Source organism: Octodon degus, unplaced genomic scaffold (genome assembly GCF_000260255.1).
Source record: "Octodon degus isolate 3935 unplaced genomic scaffold, OctDeg1.0 scaffold00003, whole genome shotgun sequence".
Taxonomy (NCBI): domain Eukaryota; kingdom Metazoa; phylum Chordata; class Mammalia; order Rodentia; family Octodontidae; genus Octodon; species Octodon degus.
This window is the reverse complement of record NW_004524579.1, coordinates 36028333-36050739: the sequence shown is the minus strand read 5'-3', so window position 1 is coordinate 36050739 and position 22407 is coordinate 36028333. Positions and strand designations below refer to the sequence as shown.

The window sequence follows — 22407 nt, the reverse complement described above, 5'->3', positions numbered from 1 at the left end:
TAAAAAAAAAAAAACTTTTAAAAGGTTTTGCTCCTTCCTCCTGGCATAGTAAGCGCACCACATTCATAATCTCACCCTTCAGCACATGTGTTGATATTTTGATGAAAAGTAAGTCCCTTTTTCTTTTAAATGTGTGTGTTTTAAAAGAATAGGCTTCTGTATGTTTAACAAAAATAGTATTTCATTCATACTTTTTGTCTTTCTTAAAAAAGATATTATGGGCCTAAATTAGTAAATATAATTAGATCTCTATAATTATTAACCCAAACCTATGTTTGGGATATTCTTAATTTTTACTGCTCCACTCCACCTTATAAAATATAGTTTTACTTTTCCAAGTGTTTTCTAAGGGCAGATTCTGACACGCGTGTCCGTGTCCCACCCTCCCTGGCCGGGCCTCAGCTGTGCACCTCCCCTCCCGCCAGCAGCTCCCCCTCTGCCAGCCCTGCTGCTCTGCTCTGACTTCCCTGTGAAGTTTTACCACGCAGCCCCTCCCTCAGTTGAAGTGTAGGTGTCCACCCAGTATAGCGTGTTTCCCACACCAGCCTCCCGTGTTAGATATCAACAGTTAACAACACTCAGAAAGATGAAGCAGTTGGCAGGTTATCTTCAGGAAAGGGAAAAAAAAACTCAGCAGTTGATGCTGAGTAAATCATAATTAGTGCTTAATTATTTGGGAGATGATTAACTGAATATTTTGGAGAGGAGGAAAAAAATGATACTGAAACAATCTCTCTGTGCATGTGTGTTTATTTTCTATTTTTCTTTGTAAGAATACATTTAAAAAGCCCAGAGCTGCATCATATCCAGTCAAGATCCAGTATACATTTCAGAGTCCGTAAATTAATTTCCTTCATTTTGGCACTAGGGATCAAAGCAGAGTTGGAGATTTACTTAATCAAAGCAACATTCTACTTGGGTAGAGTCTGTAAGAGGATGTATAAAAAAAAATAGGATCTGAATGAAAAGGAATGATAGGCAGATTTAAATTAATTAGAGAATTCCATCAAGAATGACCTGAACCGTGGTGTGGAAACAACCTGCAGGAGAGTGAGGGGTGTGGGGGAGCACATAGAAATCAGAGGGGAGTCTGTGGGAATGAGTCACCCATGCTGACCCAGACTCTGTTGTGACCGGTGTGCTCACTTGAGGCAGCCTGAGGGTGTGTGTGTGTGTGTGTGTGTGTGTGTGTGTGTGATTTTATAGTAGTTTCTTAAAATACATGTGTCTATCTTCCCCTTTCTTGTTTGATTCAGTGTGGAGCCGAAAGCATCCGAAGAGCAGAGTCCCTTAATGGAAATCCGCTGTTCTCTAAGGTATCTGCAGTGCTACAACCATTTTAGTAGAACGTACCTGGGAGGAATCCTCTGAGAAACTCCTGCGGAATATTGGTTTCCTCACATATTAGAACATTTGGAGTTCCAATTAATTACAGAAATAAGATTGAATTCCTTATCCACTCCTTCCTTTTTCCTTTAGGTAGCCCCAATTTTCTTGTTTTTACCTACCTATAACTATGTGCAATTTAAAAATCTGCTTTTCACAGAAAGGGGGGTGGGTGGGTGGGGTCAGAGTACACATTTCCTGGATTCTGTAGTGTAGTTGTCCCTAAGCTGAGGATGCTCAGGAAAGGCAGACCTAGAATTCACTTCAGGGCTGCACAATGCAGATGAAGAGCCCGAGCCTGGCCCGCGTGCTGGCCCAGCAGGCGTTTCTGCAAGCAGACGCTTCTGACGCTCGGTGCTCCCTGTGTGTTTTGCAGGCGCTGGCAGACTTGGTGCACTCACACATCCAGTCAAACAAACTGTGCTCCAAGCAGTTGACGCTGAGCTGTCCGCTCTGTATAAATCCTGTCTGCAGGGAGACTAAATCCTTCTTCACCAACCAGCAGCTGTGACCCAGGGACCCTGTGGGATTAGGCAAATGCCTGACATCTAGACTCCTCAGATGGGAAGAGGACGCTATTTAGAGATGGAAGCAGAAGCCACATCAGTGTCTGCACAACTGTGATTTCCTGAGAAGTGGACCCTAAACCTTACCGAGAGACTTCAGTATTCATATACAGTAAACGCTTATAATCCCTCTCGGGGTAAATTTACTAGTTTTGGATTTCCACAAGGACATTGGAAAAATGAATTTTGAGAATTTATCTTGTGAGATATACACCTATTTTACATACAAATTTTGCTTTTGTTGCCTAAAAAAACCCCTGAAAGAGTCCAGAGGGTTCGGTCTGCCCCCTCCTTGGGATCCGTGTGACTGAGATCTGTTTATAGCCTCATGCATTTAGTTGCAGTTTTTAAAATGAATATAGTTGAGTTTATGAAATACAGTCTGAAGAGGAAATATGTCCTGTCTTTTCTGTATGTCTGTGCATGGGAACAGAAGGCCGGTGCAGGGGGTTGGTTGCCCACCATGGCTCTGTCTCCAGGGAGGCCACGGTTCGCTGGGCATTGTGGTGTCTGTGTGACAGTTTCACTTTTATCACCCCCAGCGGAATCAAGTGCAGATTTGGGAAGTGCTCTGTGCTTCCCCAGGAACACGAGGATGATGTACACCTAGAAATCCACGTTTGTCTTAGGTGCCCTGGTAAGTCCTTGGTGCCTCAGGGAAGGGGACGTCCTGTCGCGGGGACTGTACTGCCCAGAGAACTCCCAAAGGCCAAGCTCTAAACCTGCCCCACCCGAGGCCAGGGCTGTCTTACTGGCAGCCTCTTCTGATCTTAGTTGAATGTCCCCTTTCTGCACAATGATATATTATTTTATAAAGTCAACTATATTTTATAATCCTGAATTCTTTCTCAATTTACATGTTTTTATTGGAAAATTATGTTTCCATATAGTAGGACATTTGACAAATACAAAGAAGAAAAATAACCACTTGAATACAATAACTTATCATCTTATTGTGTTTCATGCCAGTCTTTTCCTGTGGCTATTTTATGTCATTGTCACCTTGAATTTTTGAGTGAAAAGTTATTCTAAACTTGTAGAAATAATGCTAGGTCAGATCTGATCTTCTATATTTGGAAATAAATGGATTAAAAAAAAAATCTCTGATGGATCCATGAAGAACTTACAATGATTGCTTTCTCTTTCTTCTAAGCTCTAAAACTTTGTCCTAAAAAGAACATTTCTTTGATTTTTTTTTTAAAAGCCAATTCATAAAGTGGAAGTAATTAGGGGATTCATAGATCTTTTATTCAGGATTTGCTTTTGATAAATGTTAAAGATGTCATTAGGATTTTACCCAGTTTGATTGATGCTGTTAAATCAAGACTGATCACAATGATTAAATATGAGAAATTTACTTTGCGATACAAGGAAAGAATGTGCCACATGCTCTGGGTGGCTTTCCTATGTTGACAGTGACTCTCAAATTTGAGTAGTGTCTACATTTTTCTCTCCAGTTGGGTTTTTTATTGGGCTGTTACTAAGATGTCAGGTGTACATAATTTGGATTTTTTGTTGTATCATTTCCCAGCACCTCTTTGGAGATTGGATTTAAATTAGACTCTGAGTGGCTGTCCCACAGGGAAGCAAACTTCCCAGGCTCAGGTGCTGGAAGGCAGGTTACACTCGAGCTATTCGTCTCTTCCCAAACACTTGAAGATGGTCTGCTTCACTTCTCCAGCTGCCTCAGGTGGAGATCATGTTGTATGCAGGTATTGATGAAAATTCTGATTCAGGAGCTCTTCGCGGTATCCAAAGCCTCTCAGTTGCTAAGCAAACTTTGAACTAGCAGTGACCGTGCTATCTGGAATAATGTCCTGAATCAGAGTTGGGAGGAGACTGGTCTTCTTACAGGCAAGCTGGGTATAGTGGTACATGCTGGTAATCCTGGCAGGAGGATTGCCACAAGTTCAAGGCCAGCTTGGGCTACATAATGAGTTCAAGGCCAGCCTGAAATACTTAGCGATACCCTATAGCAAATAAAATAAAATGAAATAAACCTAATGAGAGTCAAAGGGGGATTTATTGGGATTATTGCCCATGGCATTTGTGCCTCTAAGAAGTGTTACTTTTGTTTTTCTTTTTTTAAGGTTTTTTTTTTTTTTTTTTTTTTTCAAGGTCTCACTATGCAGCTCAGACTCATAGTTATCCTCCTGATTTCTAGTGCTGGGATTACAGGTGTGTACCACCATGCCCAGACTCCATTGCCAGCTCAGTGCGCCCAGGGGCAGGGCCGGCACAGCATGCTGTGCAAGGGATTGAACCCTGGCCCCTGTGCTTACCTAGGCAAGGCTTAGTCTGCTGAGCTATACCGCTGGCCCTAGAAGTGTTACTTTTGACTGTTAACCATAGATGGGTGTCACAAAAGAGGGTAGCATTTAGTAGACAGAGTATTTCTAGAGTCTTTGACAGTTGTCATTCTGTTTATCAACTCTGAAGTACAAATGTTTGCCCTGGTAATTGACAATGAATAGCAGGTAGTTTTTCCAAGCTGTGCTACACAGGAGCCTGGGTGCTCCTGGCCAAGTGGCCCACTTCCACAGAAGCCTTGAGGGGCTGCCCCGGCAACCACAGAGGCCAGGACCGTGGTTGTGCACACAGGAAGCAGGAACTCTCCTGAAGAGTGCATGTCGAAGGAAATCTGTGCCCTCAGAAATGAACTCTTTGTTCAGATCCCCTTAAATGTGTGGCAGTGGTGAACTGGTGTTGAGTAAGCGTAAAAATCCGTGACTTCAATAATGCTTCAGAGCGTGCATCCCTGCTCGGTAACCTCATGATCAGAAACCCAGCTTTCTCTAGCGTTTTGCTAAGTCTTCCTTATGGCTAAAATTAGACAAGGAATGTTAGGGCTGAAGAAACAGCAGCCTTTGTGCTCCATGTTGTCTGGCCCAGGCCTGGCTGGAGGTATCGACAACCCTAACGAGTGTTGGGTCATTTAGGGTTTCAGTTAATCTTAAAAAGAGACTTCTTTTTCTCCTCCATTTATTTTTAGGGAAAATATATGAATGTGGTGGGTAGGCCGCTGAAAATAAAGTCACTATCTTTGCTTTTTTCGGCTAATCTGTTCCCATATGTTGGGTATTTCATTCAAGAAACTGTAGTTTAAGATACATGAAGGAGGGATTTACTTAACTGGTTCCCATCAAGGTGTGAAGTAGGTCATTAGGCCACAAGGGGAGAGGACCTGGATCAGCCGTGGGCCAGGAAGGTTTAGCAGAGAGACTTGCACCCTGCCCAGCATGTAGATGACCACGTGGCACCCTCAGTCCACTGCTCTTTGCTCCTGCCATTTATGGACAGGCAGGTGTAGGGCAAGGGCCCACCTTGTGCTCCAGCTGGAGGGCAGAATTTAAAGTTGCAGGAAGTGTGTAGGAGTTTGCAGAGCTGTATGCCTCTCTAACCTCTTTGCAGGACCTGCAGAGCCCTTTCTCCTAGAACTGCAAAGATGGCACAGGCGCGAGCTTCCCAGCATGAGGTGAAAGCGGGCAATTCCTTAAGACCTCATAAGCTGGAAAAGCAAACTCTAAATTGATACTGAAACTAGTGCCTTCAATTCAGAATATTCAGTTATTAGGAAGATAGGGCTTCCTTAGAGGAAGTAATTTTTCTTTCATTATTTCTAATAATTGAAATAACTAAAAGCATTTAAATAAGGTCATAACCTGAAAGACTTTGCAAAGCTTATTCACCTAAGTTCCATTCTGGTTGCCTACCAAGTGAGATTCCTTTCTAATTAGCACCTTTAATGCTTTTTACCTCCTCCCAGCTTAGTCCATTTTCTGTGACATTTGAATTTGATTTTCTAGAAACTAATACATACAATTTCAGAGACATATGTTAAGTGAATTTAAATCAAATATTGGTATGGCTCAAGAAACCCGAGTTCTGGAATCATTGCCAGTTAAAATACTGAATCACATCCTGATTATGTTGTGGTTTCTTGTACCTACCTCACGGCATTTCTGGTTAATTCAGTCAGTGGTGCCTGAAAGCCTTTGATTTACATTTTCCAGATTTGCTCCAACTTGAGTTATTTGATGTGGCAGTTATCTGACCTTGGCTTTAAAAGTTGTGCTTCTGTGGCCGGTCAGTGGACTAAGCCCCTGCTTAAGCAAGCACTGGGACCGAGGTTCCATCCCAGAACCACTTGCCATGCTGCCTTGCCCTGAGCATGCTGAGCAGACCACCGAGACTGAGCAAGATGCCGCATGCCTGTAGTAGTCCCAGGGCTGGGGAGGCTGAAAGCAGGATGATCACTACGAGTCCAAACTGTGTAGTGAGACCCTGTACCAAATCTATATAAAAAAGTTGTGCTTCTTTTCAAAATGCACATACTTGGGAAGTTACAAAGTGTGCGGCGCTATACAGTATTTAGTTCTTCGGTGGGTGGTGTCCTCAGTCCTGCCCCATGTTGTGTGCAAGATGAGTCCTACAAAGAAGAATGCTGCGAAGCAGCTCCCTCCAGAGAGCACATTTATAATATTTAGAGTCCCATGAGAGGAGGAAATAACGTGGAAATCTTATTATGCCTTTCTATGGGGAAAAGAAAGTGAAAAACAAATGTACCCCATGATAATCAGCTTCTGACAATATTCTTTGATAATGCTGGCTTTGTTGTTTTTAGCTGAAATCATTAGATTCCATTTTTAGTATAACAACAACTATCAGCTAAATTAGTCTACAGCAGGCCATTAAGATGGATGTTGGAATTAAAACCATTTTTGGAAAAAAGCCTGGTTTCAGCCTTTGTCATGAGCCTGAGCAGAGATCCAGGTCCAGTTTCTGTTGCTCGCAAGTCATCCTCCCTCTCACATTTTGTTTGCAGATGCCCCCCACTTAAGCAGCCTGCTCCCCAAATGGGAGCACACCCAACGACCAACGTCTCCCTGGCACTCTCCTCTGTGGGTTTGCTTTCCTGTCATGTTAAGAAATAATAGATTTTACCCTGAGATTTCATGACACATTCTCCTTACTTGAAAAGTTTCTATTTGAGGCATGGAATTGAGTGCCCCCCACCACTGTGTGCTGGTTTACAAACCAGTATTTAAGTTCTCAGTTTGTTAACTACAGAAATTATGTAAGTTATATATTTTTTTCTCTTTTAAACATTTTATTGATTGATTGTGCCAAGGACCAAACTCAGGGCCTTGTGTGTGCTAGACGAGTGTTCTGTTACTGAGCTAAACCCCCAACCTCAACAATTACATAATTTACACTTAAATTATGTTAGAAGCCAAGGTCATACCCCAAACCCATCACTTCCAATTTTAAGGTTCTACTATTTTATTGACTATCTAGATTTAAGAAGATGGTGAAAAAATGTTGATATAGTTTAAAAGTTGTCTCAGTAGCTGTTGTCAAGAGCATAGGAAATAGCAGAAGAAATAGTGTTTCAGTGTTCAGAAGTGTTATCCAACTTACCCAAGTGATATTTTGCATATGAAGAAGCTGTCTTGTGTTTGCATTACTCATTAAGGAGAACAACAACGACAACAAATCAACGTCCATGTCAGAGCTACAGCTGTCAATCAGTTGTAACCACAGGTTGGTATAGATACAAGAGCTGAGTGCAAGATCAAAACATGCTCTGAGAATCAGTTAACTATGTGGAATTTATAGTAAAGAACATTATGCATTTAATTATTCACAGATTGTATTCTACGTACTTTAGATGAGTTGTATTTATGATAAACATACTCCACATACACACATAGATTGTTTTCTCAGATGATCTGTGTGGGCTGGTGACCAAGTCCTAGCATACTCCTGGCCCAAAGGAGCTTCTCGGACACCAGGAGTGATATTTGTATGCCCTCAAGTTGCTCTCCCAGTGCTTTATCTAGAGCAAGAGTGCTCTGTATCATGCCTGTAGAGGGAAAGCCTCCCCACAGTGACTGGATGTTGAATCTTTAAAGTACAATTCCATTTGTCTACAACACAAACTCATTAGCCTCTGTTAATAATCTAATACCTGGAAAGAAAAACTCAATCAGCAGAGCCAGGCAAAGGGCTGGCTAGAAGAACTTTCCATGGCAAAAATCTGAATAGTCGTATTTTCTACTTCTCAATGTATTAGCTCTGGAGAATTATCACAGGTGAGGCCCCTGTGCAGCAGTTGGTACTGGCGTAAAGGAATGTGAATTTCTCTTGAAGTAATGAACTAAGTATCACATCTGCAATCCCGGCACTGTGGGAGGCTGAGGCAGGAGGTTGGTAAATATGAGCTCTGTCTAGGGAGATCTTACCTCAAAAATTTAAAACAGATCTAGGAAGTTAGCCTAGTGCAAAAGCTCTGGGTACAATCCCCAGGGCTACCAAATAAAATAAAATAAAATAAAATAAATAAAAATAAAGGCAGTCTCTGGCTTTTTGTTCCCAGAAGCCATCTCTTCCTATCCATCCTCTGAAGGTTCAGCCTTGGGGTGCCAATGAGGGCAAGTGAGCGCTGTGTCCAGAGCTGCACGGGCTGACTATTGAAGACACCCCAGCTTTTCACTCGTACCAGAGACTCCTCACTGTGATGTTGCCATCCTGTCCCAGTCCTTGAGTGAGCCATTCCCGTGCTTCCTGAAGCCGGGCCGTTTCTCTGCTTGGCCATGCTCCTCTCACAAGCAGTTTCTTTTATTTGTGTCTTTCATGTGTTGATTACATACGTGACAGAAAAGACCCCAAACTGTGTCATATGGTGAATTTCAACCTGTTCCTGTGCCCCAGAACTTGACCAAAACAGGGACAATGGCTCCACGGAGCCACCTCACACGTCATTCTGCGCTTCTCCGCTCCCCTTCAGCCCTGCGTTTCTAAGATGCTGGCTTTTGTTTCCCTGATACAGCCTTATCCTTTGCTGCAATCCCTTGATCCTCAGGAGCTCCGAGTATCTCCAGGGTTTTATGTCTGATCCTTTTCTGTATCCCCCAAAGGCCAAGTGCCAAGCTGAGCCATGGTGGAGTCCAATGGAAAAGGTCAGCCTGGCATTACCTTCCTGAGAGATGTCTCTTCAGGAGCATGGCCAGACATTTAATTGCAGCTGTGTAACACGAGGTAGCATTTTGAGGGTGTGTGGCTGCTTGAATCCAATCTCCTCTCAGAAAAATTTAAATGGATTTCCCCGACTGAGGAGATGCACAGCTGAATATCAGTGCTTTTATTTTCTGTCTGCATTAGCACCATCTGGACCAGATTATCTCCCATTTATGTTGCATTCCTGGCTCGTGGCTGAGTCGGCTTCAGGACATGAAGAGTAGAGACTGATCATCAAGCACAAGTGGAAGTGTCTGAGGCCTGGGAGGCCGTAGGGCAGGGCGAGCCAGGCGTCAAACTGTTCACCTGGGCAAAGCTAGGGACAGGACAGAGGGGTGTCCTGACAAGGACACAGGCACCCCGTTGTGAGCAGTCTTTTTGCTATTCCTGCCGAGAGCTTGGCTGTCTTGCTTCAGTCATTGTTTGGGTCCATCAAGTTTGAGCATGATAGACAAGTGCCTTATCAAGCACAGTGGTGCCTGCCTGTCATCGCAGCACTCTTGAAGGCTGAGGCAGGAGGACTGCAAGTTGAAGTCGCACTTGGGCAACTTAACAAGGCCCTCCAAATACAAAAGCCCTAGGAACAGGAGCTTAATGTAAAGGCTCAGGTTCAAACCCCAGTACCACTGCACACCACCACCATCACCATCACCCCCACCCCGCCCCCGGGCACTAGATGATCTTTCTTTGATCCTGAGAGGAAACAGTTTTCTGAATAATATCTCAGCATTTTTAAGCAACACTTATAGCAGAAGTAATTGTACTTAAAGTGGAGGGGGTGGGTCTGGATAGGTTGGCCTTTATCTTAATACATAGATTTTCCTTTCTGAGGGTATCCAGTGGTGTGCTGAAACAACTGCTGTCTGGGAGAAAAAAGAACCCTGATTTGGAGCACTGGCTGATTTCTGTCATGTAAATGCCCCCACTGTGGCTGGTCCCAGCTACCAACAGGATGTCCCTGATGGTGGAGTTGAGAAGAGATGCCAAAAGTTGGTCTTTAGGAGCCAGCCCTAGCAACACTGCTGACTGTCCCTTCGCAAAGACTGCTTACTACATGTTCGGGAACGTTCCTCCACCCCATTCCCTTCTTGTCCTGGGACAAGCAGAGTCCTGGAGCCCCTAACCACTAACCAGGACAGGGAAACCAAAGAAGGAAGGCAGATTCCTCCCAAAGCTGGCCTCCTCTCGTGGGTGCTATGAGCTCGGAGCCACGCTGTGGGCCCCTGAGAGGCTGCATCATCTGTGCGTGTGTCGGTCTGTCCCCTCTCTCTTGGCTCCAAAAGCACTTGGAATTATAAAGTATCTTTTTTTGGTGTGTGTCTTAGGGGTCTACAGGGTCTCACTACTAGATTGGACTCACAGTGATCCACCTGTTTACAGCCTCTCAAGAGCTGGGATTATAGGCATGCACCACCACGCCCAGTCTCAGCTTGCCCCAGATCAAATCCCATCCCCTACTTTCTGCCTGAACAGGTGCTTTAGTCTGCTGAGCTACCTTGCCAGCCCCCTAAAACATTTTCACTATAAACTATAAAACAAGAGCAAAGTAAATATAAAGATGAAATCACTTATAATCTGACAACAGCTGATAAATCCCACCTCATGTACTTTATGTATCCTTTATTTATTTATTTATTTGTTTATTTATTTGGTGGAACTGGGGATTGAACTCAGGCCCTTGTGCTTGCCAGGGAAGCACTTATTCTACTGAGCCATCTTCCTTGCCCCTTTACATATCCTTTAAATTTATAAAAATACACAGTTCTTATTCTTATGTAGCCCATGTTACTCACTTAATCATAGCCCATGGACATATTTTATTTGTTATTCCATGTTACTATTTTATGACACATTTGTGAATGGCTGTCCAATATTATATGGGCATATTGTTACTTCTATACCACCCTTTCAGTTATTAGAAATTTACATTATTTTTAGTTTTTCTTATTACTAAGCAGTGATTTGATAAACATTCTTATAGACATGATCTTTGAAAATATTCTCAGTCATTTCCAGAGGAAAAATTCCTGGAAGTGAATTTTTTAATCACAGAATATTCTTGAAGGTTTAAAAAAAATGACTAAATGAAACTATGGGTATAGCATATTTTGCACTGTGCAGCGCTTAAGGTGTATATGTGTGTGTTTGTGTGTGCACACATGCTCAAAGTAACAAATGATAGCTCTTGTTACCTATATTATTAACTTAATTGTGGACTATCGCTGTAGCATTTTGGCTGTAACATTCTAGAGGGTGAAATGCTACAGGGTTTTTGTATGTATATTTCTTTTGTGTGTGTATTTTGTATAAGGGCAGGATGAATACTGGCAGAGTACTCACAAAGCCTGAATTCTCTCCTGTTCTTTATGTTCTTCAGCACCACTTCCTTTCAGTTCTTTGCCCTGGTAGGGTCATGGGCAAAGAGAAAAGATGCCTTCCCTAATGCTGTGGCTCTTTCCCTCGTAACTTTTAAATGGCTTGAATGTTGGGCTGAAATAGAGTTTCAGATGAGAAGAATTTGGGGGATTATGTTGTATTTCGCTTACCCTTTAAGGATCTGCAGGTCCATGAGCAGTGCCTGTGTGTGTCCTGCACACCCTCCCATCCCTGCAAGACTCTGAGCTGGCTCCAGAGGACAGAGCTGTCTATCAAAGCCAGGCAGGCCTCTGTTCAGGTAACCGCTGCACTCACACAATTGTCCCTTTACGGAAGGTCAGCGGGGAACATGCTCCTTCCTGCTTGGACCCGCCTTAAGGTTTTCATGTCCACACTAACCCACTGTGGGCCTGGGCCAAGGCCAAGTTTCCCATCAATATTTTAAAGCAGTAGTGTTATAAAATTTATAGAAGACGCACAAAGGACAATTCCCTGAAGTGATGAGCCCGCTGAGAAGGAATACTGGCTAAAAGGAGATTTCCCACTTTGAAACAGCATGAGATCAAGAGCCAAGCTGGAGAGGCCCTTTCTATGCATGGGGCTTGGAGCCTGGTGAAAAATCTGACCTGGTTTCAAATCCCACCTACAACTGCTAATTTATTTGGTTATCTATTAACAGTCTCCTGGCAGCTTACTTTTATGTTTAAAATTAAGTGCTTGATTGATTATTTTCTAGAACCATGATGGGCTGTTGTTCTATACTTAAACCAATCCATTAGTGGGTCTCTCATTACTGATCTTTCCTTCCTTTCCTGGTTTGTTGTGTGTGCACCTGAAAGTTGAGGGTGGGGTGAAGGAGCAGAGGAAGGTGTCTTTATTCGGCAGGTGGAAGAAAACAGTGCTTTTATATTCCTCTAAATACACATCCATAAGAAATTTCCGGTGCTGAGAAGCAATGATCCATAGGTAGATGCTGTGTCCCAAATAATTTTATCAGGATTGTTTTTTATCAAAAATTTTAGCATAGGCTTTTAGTTTTAAAAACTTCTACTTATCTTTTATCAGCTTTGTAGGTGTCTTCAAATATTTCCAGATTTGCTTTTGAGGATTGGGACTTCATTGTTTTTCAAAGCTTGGGGTTTGTTTGGATAGGTAGCAAAACGTAACATAAAGCAGAGCTCCTGAGTGTGCTATTGGGCTAGACTTCTCCATGGACTGGGATCTATCAGTCCATTTGGCCCTCGGAGTGGCCAGGTATGGCCTAAAGGCAGGTGAGCTGCCAGGCAGATCATCCCTGGCTGTCCAGAATAATGATGTCCTGAGCTTCTTACAGAGTAGCTGCACTAAGGAAGATCTGACTGATTAAATCATGGAAAAGTTTGGAAAACACAGTAAGGGATGACATCCAACATCCATTTCTTCACCTAGCTATTGGGTGAAATAATGATACCACTCTAGTCACTGACTGCTCCTGTACTGTTTGCTTTCAATGTGTCACCTTGGTTCATCTTTACAGTAAAGCTGTGGGCAGATAGACATTATCATTCATGCCTTAAGTGGGGCTTCCAAAATAGAATGTTCCAGGGAGGTCCACTGGTGGCGAAGTGTAAGAGGCATCCACATTTCCCATCTGCCTGTAGCATGTCTTGTCTTAGAGTCAGCGGGTCTCAGTGAGGCAACTCAACTCCTTTTTGTCTCATAGTTTGAGGAGAACAAGCAGATATTTGTAGAAGGGTGGCTTAAGGGCTGGCAAGGTGGTGTAGTGGTAGAGTACTTCCCTAGCATACACAGGACTCTGGGTTCAATCTCAGTACTCAAGGGGAGGGTGTGCTTCTAAAAATGTCCATGGAGACACAAATTCTATAACTCTTAATTATATGGGGACTTACATGGGGGGTGTTGCATGAAAGCTTTGCTAAAATCTCTTGCCAATATACTCCCACATTGGCTAACTTGTAAATCTAGATTTTGAACTCAGGCTAGGAGTTATCTTGCCTCAATTGCTAATTCTCACTGAGAGGAAGAAGCTGGGTTCCACTAGGTAGGGACCTGCCAATTTGGGGAGCTTCGTAATGGTAACTAGCATTATATGAGGAAAAGAGGTGGGGTTTGGGTAGAGGCTGGTACTAAAGTACCAGCTGGCCTCTCTACTGTTAGCCTTACCACAGATCTGATGCCATGGCCTTAGAAGCTATGTAACTAAGTAAACTACTCATGCCTGATGGGAATAGCTACATTGCACAGGGTTGTCTGGGCTGGGTCTGTACTTCCTAATGTGTGTACAACCTTTCTGAACCAAAACTCATTCCCCACTCTGTCCTAGGTCCCTAGGCAGCTGTGATAAAATGCCAGAAAAAAAAGTGGAAGGGCTTTGTAATGGTTGATACATTTTGTGATCTTGAGAACTGAGAAGTCTAGAAGCCATACCAAGTGACTCGAGGGGTGATCAGGGTCCTCACTTTGTAAGCATCCTGAGCTTGTGAGCGAGGATGGCATGGAGGTGGTGGGAGCGCTACCCTCACCCAAGGGCAGGTAGCCTGCACATGCACTATAAGGGAGGAAAAGAGGCTTGCCTTCCCATTTCTTGCTCTGGTCGCTTTTGCTGCTTTGAACTGTTGCCCTCGTGCCGTAACACCCTGCTCTGGTGTCAGCGAGTTACGAACTGCGATCTCAAACTGTGAGCCAAATAAACCTTTCCTTCCTTTATTTTGGGCACTGGGGTATTTTGTCCCACCAATGAGAGAAAAGTAACCAATGCAGGCTTAAAACAGCAGGTCATTGTTCTTTCATGGGGAAGTCATTGTTCTTTCATGGTTCTGGAGGCTGGGAGTCTAAAAGTAAAGCTTCCTCAGGCCAGGCTTCCTCTCAAGGAGGAGACTGTCCATGGCTTCCTCCAGCTGATTCCAGGTGTTCCCCAGCTCCTAGCCACATCACTCCCTGCCTACTTTCCCACATGACCTTTGTGTTCACACCTTCTCTTCTTTTTCCTATAAGAAAATCTGGCCCTGAATTTAGGGCCCATGCAGACAGCCTAGGATGGGCTCATCCCATGATAAGCCAACGAAATCTGCCAAGACCTCTTTTCCAAGACAGGTCTCACCCACAGATCCTGGGGGTTAGGATGTGGATAGATGTCGTACTCCACAGCTCAGAGGAGGGAAGCCACAGTCCTGAAGGGTTTAGTGCCTTGCTCCGAGCTCAAAGCTGATACATGAGTGGGCTGACTGAACTCCAGTTTCCACTGGGCTTCAGATATGTGCCTACAGCCCCCATCTCAGCCCTGATTCTATATCCATGTTCTAACCATAAATTCTGCCTCCTAAGAATGTGAGCTTACCAGAATCTCAGGGGTGTATGGGAACAGTTTCTGGGGAAGACAGGAGATCTTCCCCAGTAGTGAGTTTAGTGGTGTCCACCTAGAGCTGCCATGATTATGGGCTGAGGAGTGAGGAGCCTGGGCTGTCATCCTGGGTGTTCTGAACTAGCCTCCTGATGTCTGGTGAATCTCCATCCTTCTGAGCATCTGTGGAATGAGTGCAGAAGCAGCGAGTACTCAGGGTGATCTGCTTTTCCAGCCACAACTGTGCTGCGCCCTCTATCTGGCAGAAACCCCCCAGGAAGACTCTGAGACTCTGGCTATTTCTACCAAAAGGTCAGAATTAGCAAAAGCCACATGTATTCCTTAGGCTGGGTTTCTAAAATAACACGGAGACTTTTGCAAAACTTTTCAGAATAATGTCTCCTGTTTAGGTATCATTTGAAAAATAATGCTTCTTCCAGTGGATTGTATTTCACTTCTCAGAACAAAACAGATTGTGGAAGGTAGAGAATTGAGACTGAGAAATAGCTCTCTATGTTCTTGTTTTAAATGTGATCTTCCAGCAGATAAGTCCTTCAGTATCAAGAGGTTAGAGGTTGCCCTGGACTGTGGACCGAGCATGTACAGAGTTGGCCCCGAGAAAGCCCAAGAACAGTTGAAGTTACAGATGAAGACATTGAAGCTTAGAGAGGAAATGACGGGTCCAAGCCACACAGTGTCAGGCTTCTAATACTAAGGCCAGGGTTCTTTCTTTCTAGAATTGTATTTTTATTTTTTTTGTGGCCAGCTCAGCCTGCCCTGGGGGTGGGGTTGGTGAGGCATGTGGTGCTGAGGATTGAACCAGGGTCCCTGCCCACTTGCCTAAACTTGCCTAAGCAGGTGCTTTAGACCACTGAGCTATGCCCCCAGTCTTTCTGGAATTCCTTTTTTTTTTTCTTTTCCTCCCTGTATTTTAGGACAGGGTCTACAAGGTCTACAGGGTCTTACTATATAGATCAGACTCTTAGTGATTCTCCTGTTTTCAGCCTCCCAAGAGCTGGAATTACAGGCACGTGCCACTGCACTCAGTCTCAATCGCCATCTCAGCACGCCCTGGGGGCAGGGCTGGCACTGCACTCTGGGGATGAACCCGGCCCCTGCGCTCTGCCTAAGCAGGTGCTTTAGTCTGCTGAACTATCAGATCAGCTCTCTTTCTGGAATTCTTAATCTGACATTGCTTCGTGCTCTCACATTTCAGGGAACATTTTTATTAAATGTAGATATGCTATTGTCAGGCAGAGCTGAAAGTAATCCCAGTGATGTTATAATCTAGTGCAACGCTAAGAGAAAAAGAAGATGCTGGATGACTTCTGTGTAGGGAAGGACACATATTTTATTTGCAAACCCAGTTTTCATTTAAAAGGTTTCTTGTCTCTGACTGGAAATTTTATTTATACAGATTATTTGCTGAATTTCTCAACAGCTATTTCCCGATATCAGTTTCTTATCCAGGTATCCAGATATGCACATATAAGTGTTTCTTTTAAGAAAATAACAACAAAACTTCAGTAGTCAAGAAAAACAAATGATGTCCTACCCGTTCTCTGTTTGAATAGCACTTCCTACCAGTTCAGAAGTCAGCTGACCTTTGCTCTGGGGCAGATGTGCTAGATATTAGGGCTGTTGTGGGGCAATCTGTATGGGTAATGACATCCATTCTGCAGAATGTGACCTTCTTTGTAGGGTTACCCTTCTACCTGTGTGGTAAGTTCTTGTCTTTCTTATTGGTTGCCTGTACTCCTGATGCTTATCCTGTAGTGTGGCTCTGGCAGCCCAGAAGAAGAGAGCATGTGGCCCTTGACAGGCTCCCCGCTCCTGTTCACATCAGGCTTGACGTTGTGGTGATGCAGGGTGCTGGGGTATGAGGTGTGTGTGGTTCTGTGTGGGTGGGAGTAGGGTAGGGAGGAAACCAATTTACAAGTCACTTCTCAAAGATCCTTCCATTCTGAAAACTCATTTCTCTGCCTTTTCAAGCTCTGATTTATGTATCGGGATCAGAGAGTTTGTGGCCCTTCTTCTGGCTGTTGGTTTGGATTTAGCAAGGTGCTCCATAAAAATGTTTGGTGATTCGCGTGCTGTGGACTGATTGAGTTGTCAGATCATTTTTAGATGAATTGTCTCCATGGGGCTATGTTCTTTTGTTTTCTGGGGTTCAGAGGTGACATCAAAAACCTCCTGGCCTGCTGCCTGATGTGACCTTTGAACTCCAAAGGGCAAAAGATCGTGAGGCCATAAAACAAGGCACAAACACTAAAGGTGTCATTCTGATTGTCCTCAAAGGACAGGAGTTTAAGAGTTGGTCATATGATTCAGCAAGGAGGAATCAGTGAAAGAAGCAGAGAGCAGCGCCTATCCATGTCTCAATCTATAGGCAGGAAGGATGTAAAGTCTATTGCTAAAAATGTCCACTGCACATTTGTACGGCCATTTCAAGGAAGAGTCTGGAAGTGCTCAGATAAGCCAAGCTGCAGACTGTTGGGTATAAAATGCTTTGTTTTTATTGTGTCACCATAAACAGGTTCAGTTTTCATGGCCAGCTTGAGGACAGCAAGAGGGTCTCTGGGCTGGCCTACAGGGTTCAAACTCACAGGAAGGACGCAGCGCCAGGCTGAAACCTGAGAGCTGTGGCTAGTGTGGCTTGGAAGGAAGAGCTCTATATTAGCTGCTGGTTTTTTAAAAGGGGAAGAAGCACTGGCTCTGAGTCAAACCTGCAAAGAGTATGTCATTAGAAAGGGACGATCTATTTGGACTAGTGATAAAGGTCTCCTTGTGGCCAGCTAGCATTGCAGGGCCAACCAAAACAAACATGCAAGGGAAATGCAGAGGAGGCCTGCAGGGTCCAGGTGGACAAGTGAAGGCATAGGCTCAGGATCCTTGACACCAAATAAATAACCCAGAATATTCTAAAACCATAAATGAGCTTCTACTGATTTATGCAGAGGTTTCCAAGGTCTTTCAAAAATGCAAGTGAGGAGCATTTGTATTCCCTAGTGGCGTGAAAAATGTTCCAAGGCAGCAGAAAGGAGCAAAGCCAAGCAAGGCTGAAAACCTCACCTACAAATAAGCTGCCATGGCGGAAAAAAAGCTCATAAACAGGATGGGTGGGGGAGGGGCTGTCCTTGGAGAGAGGTCAGCTTCTGTCCTGAATGGCACCATGGGGAACTGAGGCCCACATCAGGGTGACTCAGACACAGCTGTCCCCAGATGCTTCTCCCACGCCCATTCTGAGTGCTGAGAAGAGATGGCTTTTAAAGGTGAAGCAGAATACTGTGTAGAAATCTGAGCTCCCCTGAGGCCAAAGGAAGGGGACACTCCTGACCTGAAACTCAGGCCTGCTGCTGTGGGTTTGAAAGCTTTAGCAGGGCCAGGGGATAACCAAGAACTGTAGGTTCAGTACTTCACAGTTGGCTGCTGCTGGGGAATTTCGGGTCCAGACAGACAGGTGGGGAGAGAGAGAATGGGAGGAACAGAGTCAGCACAGGGAAATGCGAGCAGGCGTGGGGAGGGCAGCCTGTGCCTCCAGTTAAGCAGGGATCTGCAAATGTGGAAATGGAATGGAGAGAGGACCTTTTCTTTGTTGGGGCTGCAGAGATAGCTCAGCGGTTTAAGCACCTCCCTAGGCAAGCCTGAGGCTCCGGGTTTGATCCCTGATACCAGTACCACCTGCCATGCTGGTCCCAACAGACCGGCCACCAAAACAGATCTGACCTTTTCTTTATGATGTCTGAAATTTCTATTTAGTTTAGGCCCTGAGTGTTTAGGGACTAGTACCTGGAAAGGTCCAAGTAGTTGTAGCATAGTTCTCATCTATCTCTGTCTACTTGCAGCAAGTATTTGATGGAGGGCATGGTTTGTGGGTGGGCTGTGGGTTTCCAGTGTTTGTTGTACCTGTCTTTGTAAGGTAGCATCTTGGTTGCCTTGTGCTCAAGCCTTCTGTCTCCACTTGTCACCCCTCTTTATCCAAACAGTCAGAAGATTCCAACTGTGTCCCTGTGCTTCTTGGATTTAGGGCAGTCGTAGTTTAGATTTTTGAATAGCTTGCAAAACAGGAAAAGGAGTCACCCTTAGGGAAGGAGAGTGGGCCAAACCTCAAAGCTATGAGAAAGCAATGAAGGCAGTAACATTTAGATTGGGAAAGGGCAGAGAATTCCTGGTGAGAACTTTTTTCAGGACCTTGATTCTCCCTAAATAGGAGAACGTGTAGCTGATCTCCCTATCTAGGGGGTTCTGGTGGCCTTCCTACCTTCCCCACTTTGAAATCCAGTTAAAAGGGCTGGCCAAATAGCTCAGCAGATTAAAGGAACTGCAAGCAGGTGCAGGAGCCAGGGGTTCGATCCCCAGGCCTGCCATGCTGGCTTCACCCCTGGGGTGCACTGAGATAACGATTGAGACTGGGCATGGTGGCACACCTGTAATCACAGCTTTTGGAAGGCTGTAAACAGGCGGATCACCATGAGTCTGATCTAGTAGTGAGACCCTGAACAAACTATAGACCCTTCCCTAAAAAATACAAAAAAAAAAAAAAAGAAGAAGAAGAAAGAAAGAAAGAAAAAGAAAAAAGAAATCCAGTTGAAAGCACAAAGAACCAGGTAAATTGCCTTACCTCCAGGAAGTATTCCCAGAGCAGCCCAGGCCTTCTCAGCCCAGAGTGACCTTTCCTTTCAGACCACATGGAATGTCTATTGTTCATCCAGTATGGATCTTGCTTGGTTTTCTACTGTTAATCAAAGAGACTGGGCTGGGAATATGTATTTATACATTAAGATACTTTCAGCAACATCTAAACCTCATCTATAGCTAAATTAGGAACATTGTCCTTCCTCCCATTCATCTTTCTCTCTAAAAATATTTCTCGGTTAATCGATGTATTGATGTCTTGGGTGCACTGCTATCTCCTTTTGATGGACATTCATTTTATTAGAAGTTTAGTTGGAGAACATTGATTAAAAATCCCTCCCACCCAATCTCCCCAGTGCTGTGTTTGAGTCGGTGGATGTGTGGAGCAGTCACAACAACTACAGGAAAGTCCCTTTCTCTTCTACACAGCAAGATAAGACAATGAAGGGGTGGTGCTCTTGGGGGACTTTGCCCCAGGAGAGTTCATGTTGGAGGGCCAAGCAGACCTAGAATGGGGCTGTGACACTACCAGAGAGTCTAACTTACGTGCTCTGGGTTAGTACCCTGGGTTAAGTATTCCTTGAATGCTCCTAGATATCTGTACTGTGTAGCCAAGTTAAAGAAAGTATTCTGGTCCATATATAATGAAGCCAGAGTGGCTCCTTGCTCCTGTGTTTATCAGTTACAATTCCTATCCATATAGGTCTGTGGTCTTTAAAGCTCAATCTCAAATTAGTGGAAGGACACATCTTGGCTTAGCTGGGGACCAGGGTCCACCTTGGTAAATCACCTATGGCCGATGGATGGTTTGTGAATGACAGACCTAGTTATTGAAGCTCCTGCCCCTTTAGATCTCGGATATATGTCCCCAGGATGGGAATCTGTGTACTTGGCAGACAGCTGCAAAGGTGATAGGTATAATTTCTTGTGCCATTATGGTATCAAACCCTAGTGCAATTGTTTTTGAGGTCTGTGAGCTCTTTAAGGCAGAGATTATCATTTTTTGAAGCCCCATCTATTAATAATGCTTCTTGTTTTCTATATTTCATGATGCTTTGACATGTCAGTTGGGGCCTTGTAGAGTCAGGGAGAGACTGCCCCTGCCAGGGTGAGCAAATTCCTAGAGATAGCAAACAACTTGGCTGTGAGAATGCCTTTGATATGCAAACCAATGAATCCCAGTCCAAACCTCATCATTCACTCTTTCATCAGGCTCAGGCAGTCCTGACACCGAGCCCCTGCCCCAGTCACTCCAGGATCTGGTGTCAGACAACTAGGGACTATCCTGTTATCCCAAGCCCACCAAACTTATTCAAATGACATAGTCCTATGTGGCTCTATACTTATCCTGTTTCATTCTTCTTTCTCCTGACAACCATAATAAAGGGGCTTTGCATGCTTTGCCCTCAGTCTATCTGCCTCACCGGATCTTCCCTGAGACCCTGTGGCATGGTGTGGTGCTAAGTCCTCTTCTCCATCTTGCGAAATGTAAGCAATAAATTATCTTACCAATATCAGTCATCCCCTAATCTGTTGGCCTCATTATACCTGAATAAAAACAAAATCCCAAAGAATATTTTTTAAAGATACTACTGGTCACAGTAGCTATCCTAGAGAAACAAGTGATAAATATTTGCTGATGGATGGGTGGATGTTGGGCTGATGAATGATGGATGGATGGAAGGGTGGATGGATGGATGAATGGGTGGATGGATGGATGGATGGATGAGCAGAGCTCTGAGCGTTTAGTGGGGACATGGTGTGATGTTAGATCCAGCCCTGGGTGATAGATGCCTGAGCCTCTTTCCATGTTCCTTCCTCTGTCATAAAAGAAATTACAGTGCAATTACAGTGGAATAACAGAATGGAGGGACCAGATGATTCCCTGAAAGATAGCAGTGGGACTGAAGACCCAGGGAAGAAGAAAAGGTGTGCGTTTTATGCTTTTGTGAGAGCTCTGCACTGTTTGTAAATAGCAATGATGAATGAGTGTGCGCTGACATTTATGTCACTGTGCGGAGACTTTCTATCCTCTTCTCCACACAACCTCTCTCTAGGATAAAGGAGGCTGAGCACCAAAGGATTGTTGCCTCTTGCAGCCAAAACTGGTGGAAACTGACAAACTCCATCCTGGTTCATTAGACCGGGGATGAATTATGGGACATGGGGTGAAATCGTATCTGGCGCACGTGTAATGAACCCAGGATCTCCAGTGATGGATGGATGGATGGAGGTGAACATTAATCTACTCTCACCCACTGGGATGATGTCATTTTTAACCAACTGCAAACTTCACCCAGAAGCCAACCTGGAGACAGAACAGTGATAATGGGAAGTGAAGTTGCTGAGGGAGAAACGTTAACCAGATTCCAGAGTCCTGACAGTCAGTGCTGCTAAGAGTTCATTTAAATGCTCTGTTTAGCTCTTGAATTAAAGCAAGACAGGGCTAAAACTTTAATCAATCCAGTTCAGCCACCACACACAGGCATGAGCAGGGAATAAAATGAAGGTCACAGGAGAAGTCCGGGAGAGAGAAGTTGATGGTCTGCACAGATGAATGGGGTTACGCCAAAAGGCCTTGGAGATGAAAGGAGGCCCAGGCTGCAGTTCATTTAGAACAGGAGTGTCCATCTGTCAATAGCAGTGCCAGGTTCTTGTCCCCTGGATTTTCTGGAGCATGCAGGGGAGTGTGCTTGGGAACATGTATTCACCTGCCAGAGTAGAAAGAGTCAGAAGCGGCCCAAAAGAGAAAAATCTCACTTCCATATTCACCCAGAGACTTATGTATGTTTGTAACTAACTTGCATGGAGGTTTAATTAAAAATTTCCGTGCATATGTTATTTTTTCACATCATCAGATTGCTTTAGTCTGAATCCCTGCTGTCTAGGAAGCATGAGGATTTAAACCCAGTACACAGCCCTCCCTGGTCAGCCAGGCCTGCAGCCATGTGGCTTTAGCAGCAGTGAGGAGGGGAGGGGGATCTCGGAGTGTGAAAAGAGCTCCTCTTTTGGACTTTGCTTAGCAACCCAGGGGCAGCCTCTGGAAAGGCACTGCCTGCTGTGTGCTGAGGGGAGGCTGAGAGC

At 44.4% G+C, this 22407-nt stretch overlaps 1 protein-coding gene across 2 annotated transcripts in view; it reads left to right on the top strand.

Moving 5' to 3' along the window:
• Positions 1 to 3248, top strand: part of Fech (ferrochelatase) — a 37047-nt gene extending 33799 nt beyond the window's left edge. The window contains exons 10-11 of one of the 2 annotated variants that reach the window (XM_004623687.2): positions 1257 to 1316; positions 1763 to 3248. In XM_004623687.2, the coding sequence (XP_004623744.1) occupies positions 1257 to 1316; positions 1763 to 1897 (195 nt within the window). In that variant the 3' untranslated portion in view covers positions 1898 to 3248. The remainder of the gene's footprint in view (positions 1 to 1256; positions 1317 to 1762) is intronic. The other variant, XM_023715222.1, reaches the window with a different exon arrangement.
• The last annotated feature ends 19159 nt before the right edge of the window (positions 3249 to 22407 follow it).